General features: G+C 36.6%; 1 protein-coding gene across 2 annotated transcripts; it reads right to left on the bottom strand.

The window, feature by feature from the left end:
- Nucleotides 1–335: 335 nt before the first annotated feature.
- Nucleotides 336–6,079, bottom strand: muc13b (mucin 13b, cell surface associated). 2 transcript variants are annotated; one of them, XM_019362599.1, is made up of 12 exons: nucleotides 5,902–6,079; nucleotides 4,144–4,797; nucleotides 3,887–4,009; nucleotides 3,247–3,353; nucleotides 3,031–3,089; nucleotides 2,739–2,896; nucleotides 2,141–2,269; nucleotides 1,989–2,031; nucleotides 1,865–1,902; nucleotides 1,584–1,671; nucleotides 1,129–1,408; nucleotides 336–949 (listed from the first exon to the last, which is right to left on the bottom strand). In XM_019362599.1, exons 1-12 carry the CDS (start codon nucleotides 5,954–5,956, stop codon nucleotides 794–796), a joined length of 1,890 nt encoding a protein of 629 aa, XP_019218144.1. In that variant the 5' UTR covers nucleotides 5,957–6,079; the 3' UTR covers nucleotides 336–793. The 2 variants fall into 2 exon arrangements, with proteins under 2 accessions (XP_019218144.1, XP_019218143.1); XM_019362598.1 differs by having other exon boundaries at nucleotides 336–952; nucleotides 5,902–6,076.
- Nucleotides 6,080–7,180: the final 1,101 nt, after the last annotated feature.

The raw sequence follows: 7,180 nt of genomic DNA, 5'->3' as shown, positions 1-7,180 counted from the left end.
CTATTCTTCACGCTTGGAGCTTGAGGGTCCTGCACAGTATCTTTGCTGTACCTAGAAATGTGCTTTTCTGGACAGATATTTCAACACCTGACTCTGACCTCGTTAATTCGGATGACGTCTGAGCTGGTATGGCTTCAGTTATCCGTCTCTCATTCATATCCAAGGTAAGCTTAGTTAGCATGGGGTATCTAGCAGAGGGACCCTTACTCAATACAGACGCTCTGGTAGGGAATCGAACTGACAGATTAGACATCAAGACTTTGAATCTTTAAGTTTCCTTTTTAGACACACACACACACATATGTGTGCAACCTCACTGCTTGATGCTTCACACACAGGTTCTTATAATTTTATTAGAAGCTGCTTCTCTCATTCACATGAACAAACTGAATTAAACATTAAATTTCAGTTAATTACAAAAATTTAACACATTTGCATAAAAATGTGAATTCATAGACAAAGTATTAATCGGACAGCAAACAATATTAAGTAGCTCCTCATTATTGCATTATATTTGGACATGAGTGTCAAGGTTTCTCATTCAGTTTAAACAGACAGCTCTTCAATAATTCAAACTTCAATTAACCAAAGCAGATTAAAAAAAAAAGATCAATCCTCGAAATCATGTCTCCAACTTGATATGAAGTAGTCACGATCAGACATGATTGGTTTATGACAGCTTGTACTGTAGTCAGTCACATAAGATTCAATACGATTCATTACATACAATAATTATAAAATACATTTAAAAACATAAACCTGTCATTGTATAGTGAGACTTTCTGATTTTGTACTAATAGTAGCGTCTTCCATCATCGTGTGTGTAGTGCGGGTTGCTGTGGCCTTGGTTCTGAGTATATGGGTTCATCCTGGGTTGATTCTGGGCATAAGGGTTGTTCTGTGGTCGAGTCTGAGCGTATGGGCGTATGTCGTCTTGTTCGTCATATATCTGCTACAGAGGAAAAAAGAATGAGAGTAAATTTAACGCCAAACACCAAGAAACCAAAAAGGCTGCACTTTTGTTCTTCTTGGAGCTTTTGTTTGATTTTCTGAAATCAAGCAGTGAAAAAACAACAACCAAAAAGCCTGATGAATGTATCTCTTCTTTGGACACACAGACATACTCACCGAGCCACTGTTCATATGACCAATGTTTTGTCCGCCATTGCTTGGTTTCATCTCCAGGTTGGTCCTGTTGTCCCAGCTGTTGATGGGGCTGGCAGCTCGTGGGAACATGGGCACCCCACCATTCTGAAAACCTGAATGGCCATTGGCTGACCCAGTTAATGAGACTCCCTGGCTGTGGCCAAACTTGTTGCTAGCCATTGGTTGTGCGGCAGAACTCAGGTTAATGGAGGGTTTTTCCATTTCTGCAGTTTTGTTCTTCTTGAAGCTTTTGTTTGATTTTCTGAAGTCACAGCAGGAAAAAATATTATAATTTATTATTGCATCTGTCAGTGTCTGTCAGACATGAACAAATTCTCTTGATTTTAAATGCATTTGCATCTACAATCAAGCCTAATTCAAAATGAAAAAAACACTTTCTCACATTTATGGGGCGAATGAATTAGTGAGAAACTTACTGTGTAGCTACTACTGGTAGAAGGATGAGGGCTATTAGCAGCAGTCCTCCAAGCACAGAGCCCACAATTACCAGAATGAGCTTCCAGTCTAATAAAACACAATGAAGAGGACGTCAAGACAAGTTATTTAAAAACTTTTATGACATTTTTCAGCTTTTGAATAACCTGTCTATCTATTTTTATCATGTGCTGTCATTAATCTTGTGAGTTTTTTTGTTTAAATAATTGTCATTAAGTAACCATATTTCTGTTTTCACTTTAAAAACATGCAGTATACTCACTTTCTGAGCAGTTAAAACCAGAATAACCAAACGAGCATCTGCAAGACAAAAATGGTTTTTTTAGTATTTTTTTTACGCAAACTTACATCAATAGAGGACATAGAGGAGGAGGAGGAGTACTTACTTCACGCAGTTATTATCTTTCAACTTTTCCCCAATGGGGCAAGCTGTAAAAAAGAAAAAAGTCGAGACAGTTTGTCGTTTGTTTCCATAGGACACACAGAGACACACAGAGACACACACACACCACTTATCTTGCTCAATAAATTGTCTTACTAGTGCACATTCTATCAGTGTAGCCTGTTTTCCTGTAGCCATCTTTGCAGGCACACTCGTAAGTTCCATCGCCTGATGTGCACTGTGTAGTTTCTTTATCACAGGCATTGGTAGCACAAAGGTCCGTAGCTGTAAATGAAGGGGAGAAAAAAGTCTCAGTACTCGAAGACATGTTTCATAACATGTACAACAGTAAAATAAATGAATCACTAACATGCTATGAAATAAACCCTGGACTGAAATTAACAGCATGACTTCAGTTTAAAAATATCCACATCATATGGACGTCAAAACTCACTGAATTATGAATGTAAAGATTAGAATATATGCAATGGCAGGTGCTGCCCCTGATTGTGACGGTCTTGAGGAAGAATTAATTATATTTGTTTTTACAGCTAAATCATCTTTGACAGATGGTGGAAATAGTTAATTTCAGACAGAAGTGTAGATTTAATATAAATGATTCTGAAGCACATCTTGTCAATTATATTCTTTCTGAAAACAAATCTATATCTACTGTGAGTCTTATTCTAGAAACATATCGATATAAAATTGACTGAAACGACACAACAAGCTAGAATACAGGTAACAAACTTACTCTCAAAGGTTTTCTCAATCAGTGTACACTCAGCACAAGTATTATCTTTTAATTCTTTTACAACTTGATCTTCTGTAATTTTAGAACTGGCCTCATAGCTGATCTGTACTAATGCATCAACATTCTCTGCATTTCTTGACACTGGAGTGGTGCTTCGCCTGTAAAGACAGAAATCACATTTACTGAAAATTTGTGTCCTGTGTTTACTCAGGACAATACCATGTTAGTATACTGTGATGTGAAATAGACTGAAGGATGGTATGACAAAAGCTGTTGTCAGTCTGAGACTTACCGGAGTTCCAGCACTATAGATCCAGAGTAACCATTCGTCCCTTTATAAACTTTATACAGCTGTGTTTTCAAAAGAAAATATGTTTTACTCAATATGAGTAGTGATACTGATTAAACAATTTTTTTTAGTATAACTTTACCTTGTAATGGCAAGCGCATTTTAAAAATTGTCCATAAAGACACATTCATTGATAGAGAGTACTAACCGATTACTTACCTCAGCAATAACTTTATCTGCAGTTTCTTTAAATTCCTTTGATTTGCGGTCTCTCATTTTTTCATTAAATGCTTTCTTCAGTTTAAGTTTTCCAGGGAAGACTTTGGCTGAAAACAAGAAAATATCATCAGAAGAAACTTGAAAACTAATAAAATTATACTTTATAAATATAATTTTCTTGCTGATAGGAGGAAGATTGATCCCAGTCTCATACACTGTCTGTCTGTTAAATATGAAGCTACAACTAACAGGCACAGGTAGCTAGCTGGGTAGCTAGCATGAAATCTAACCTGCTAACACATGGCAACAAGAATATTTGAGGATGTCCCTTCACCTGTCCAAAGTTAGTCCCAGACAAAAATCAAATTTGTCATTCTTACACTTAGTTTTGCATGGATAAAGTAAACTAAATCTAAAATGTTAATTACTGACATTAAATTTTGTTTCACAGATTGTATTAACTTTGCTAAGCCAGGCTAACACTTTACCAAACTCAGCTACTGTTTATGAATGACCTGCCCTTCAGTGATCTACTAATCTTCCTCCATCCCACGCAGAATTATATATTGCTGTATAATCTTCATTATGTCACTGTTGAATAAAGTAAAAAGTTCATAGCAGCACACAAACAAATACTTACAACGTTCACAACTGTTTGAATCATTGCTGTAGAAATCACCAGGCAGGCACAAGCATACAAATGATTCGTCAAAACGGGCCTCACAGGTGCTTCCAGTGCCACAGGGATTTGGGTTGCAGGGATCTTCAAAGTATGAAAGAAAACAAATGCAAACACACACACACACACACACACACACACACACACACACACACAATTCAAAACACGGTGTGAGGAGTATAACCTGTGAACATTTGGATCCAGAGGAATCAAATTACCTTTAAATGGTGGTGTTGATGTTCCTGAAGCAGTTCCTGCAGTTTGATTGCCTGGAGCAGTTACTGTAGTTTGATTGCCTGGAACAGTTGCTGCAGTTTGACTGCCTGGAACAGTTGCTGCAGTTTGATTGCCTGGAACAGTTGCTGTAGTTTGACTGCCTTGAACAGTTGCTGTAGTTTGATTGCCTGGAACAGTTGCTGTAGTTTGATTGCCTTGAACAGTTGCTGCAGTTTGACTGCCTGGAACAGTTACTGTAGTTTGATTGCCTGGAACAGTTGCTGTAGTTTGATTGCCTGGAACAGTTGCTGTAGTTTGACTGCCTGGAACAGTTACTGTAGTTTGATTGCCTGGAACAGTTACTGTAGTTTGACTGCCTGGAACAGTTGCTGTAGTTTGATTGCCTGAAACAGTTACTGTAGTTTGACTGCCTGGAACAGTTGCTGTAGTTTGATTGCCTGAAACAGTTACTGTAGTTTGACTGCCTGGAACAGTTGCTGTAGTTTGATTGCCTGAAACAGTTGCTGCAGTTTGATTGCCTGGAACAGTTGCTGTAGTTTGATTGGCTGGAACAGTTACTGTAGTTTGACTGCCTGGAACAGTTGCTGTAGTTTGATTGCCTGGAACAGCTGCTGTAGTTGCTCTTGTTGAAGTTGCTTAGAGTTGTGTTAAAATGCAGTAGTTAGTACAATACTAATCTTGGTTCACAAATTCAATACAAAAGAAACAAACAAACAAACAAAAAAAATTAAAGTTATTAAAGCAGGATCATACAGTATATGAGTAGGCATGAAATGCAGGAGAAAATGAAAATGTAGTTTATGTGGGTGTCAGTGTCAAATTCACTGGATAAAAAACTTTATTTTTATTTAGAAAAAAATGCCCTTTTAAATTAATCTGGGCAATTCAAAACACTAATAAACGACATTAGTTATTCACTGCTTTTAATTAGGAAACACAGTGTTAAGTAGGGCAATTTCACAGTCTCAGTAAGAGAGCACCAGCAGTGACAAAGGCTCTGCATGGAAACCATGAAGTTCACTCAACCATCACTCATGTAAAACATTACGCAGTTTGGAGGATCTGAGGTGAAGAGACTTCCTTCATCATGCCTTGCCAAAAGGACCATGGTATAAAAACATGGTCATAAAATATTAAAATGAAATAATGTTGGACTATTGACACAAACATACTGGTAAAATTTGCTTATGTATGTGCTAAAACAGCCCAGATACACAATGGTTGCAAAAGAAAGCTGTGCAAGTTAGATCATTATTACAAACACATGAGTCCTGGGCAAGTGTATAGTCTTTGTATAGAAGCAAAACAAAAAGGAAAGGAAGTAGTAACTGTTCATATTGTTCTCATAACTGTTCTCATATTCAAGCTCATTTGAGATATTTTGATTAGAGGACATTTATCCAGGCAGTCTTAGGTCATTGGTAGCTCTCCAATTTGATATTACAGCGGTAATGTTGGATCAGGAATGACTGCAAAATCTTAAATATAATTATCTATTTATCTACTATTTATGTAAAATCTATTAAAACCCCACCTGTGTACATAACAGTTTAGATTGAATGAAAATGAAAGCTTAATCAAATATAAAAAACAACTATATTAAGGTGAATATTTCACCTCGAATGTTTATCTGATGTTTTAATTTGTTAACATGTGTTCTACCCTGTCACTCTATCATACACTATCAAAATGAAAAAATAAAGATTTTAAAGTTGTTGCAATAAAATCAGGCTACTTACCAAAAATGGCTACAACTAGCCAAAGGACAGACAGGAGGATGAATTTTTGAGCCATTGGAAAAATCAAAAACAACTTTACCACAGGAAAGAAAGTCAGTGAAGGCCAGAAGTGGCCAAGTCTGTAGTTGTCTAAATCTTTGAGCTGAAAACTGCCAATTGTCCTCCACTGGTGGTTTTAATCAGCAGCCACTCCTCGTTTAGTGTGCTAAAATAAAAAATAAAAAACAATTAAAGAAATCCACGCCCAAATTTTGACCGATGGATGCAAAAACCTGAGATGCAGTGCAGAGAATTGGTCTTCTTGATCTTCAAAGCAACCAATAATTTGTTTTTGTCTTAAATTGATATTACTTTTTTTTTTTTTTTTTTTTTTTTTAACTTTACTTACTTACTTACTTTACTTTACTCTGACTTCCTGATGTCCTTGTCCATTCCTTTATGACCATTGTGTACACATCTACTGACTGCTGCTTCCAGCAGGATGACGCACCACCTCATAAAGCTCAAATCATCTCAAAGTGGTTTCTTGAACATGACTCAAATGGGCTCCACAGTCACCAGTCCAATAGAGCGTCTTTGAAATGTGGTGGAATGGGAGACTCACATCATGTGAAAGGGACAAATCTGCAGCAACTGTGTGATGCCATCATGTCAATATGGTCCAAAATATTTTTTGAATTTTTTCATCACCTTATAAAGAATGGAGGAAAAGGGGGGTTCAGCTTAGTACTACCAAGATCTACTTGGCAAATTTCTTATAAATGTGTATAAAAAATTGTGACTTGCATGATACCTGTTAAATCATAGTTAATACTGTTTTGACAGTTACTTGTAGTACTTTTGCACAATATACACTATTAAATATTGTCAGAAATTTGTGCACAGTCAAAACAAGCTTATGTAACAATTTTTCCACACAGATGGGTATTTCATGTCTCTGAATTGCCCTCCCCTCCAGCACGGCAGCCTTGATGTCAAATTAATACCACATTACTGAAACATTATCACATTTCCTGACAGCTTCTGCTGACTTCTTTATAACACATTATTACTGCAGTGTATGACCTTGTCAAAGCAATTCTGCTCAATTGCTTTATAGCACAAATGAAGATTTCATTGTGGGAGAAACATAAAGTGATTGATGTTCTTCCAGAATAAATAAAAGTAGAGCTTAAAAGCCTAATAACAAATGTTACACAAGTGAGAGGTCTGTGAGGAAAACTTTTCCGTCAGATGTATTCTTTAAATTAAGTCTATCCCACGTATAAGATTCAAATTT

This window comes from Oreochromis niloticus, linkage group LG8, assembly GCF_001858045.2.
Source record: "Oreochromis niloticus isolate F11D_XX linkage group LG8, O_niloticus_UMD_NMBU, whole genome shotgun sequence".
In the NCBI taxonomy this organism is placed as follows: domain Eukaryota; kingdom Metazoa; phylum Chordata; class Actinopteri; order Cichliformes; family Cichlidae; genus Oreochromis; species Oreochromis niloticus.
The sequence above is the reverse complement of the archived record's forward strand: the minus strand, read 5'-3'. Positions and strand labels throughout refer to the sequence as shown.

Coding starts and splice junctions, on each gene's coding strand:
- muc13b (XM_019362598.1), bottom strand. CDS start 5,956: ATGGCTCAAAAATTCATCCTCCTGTCTGTCCTTTGGCTAGTTGTAGCC. Junction 3,354..3,886: donor TTCAAACAGTTGTGAACGTT/GTAAGTATTTGT, acceptor TCTTGTTTTCAG/CCAAAGTCTTCCCTGGAAAA. Junction 953..1,128: donor GTCATATGAACAGTGGCTCG/GTGAGTATGTCT, acceptor TTTCCTCTGTAG/CAGATATATGACGAACAAGA.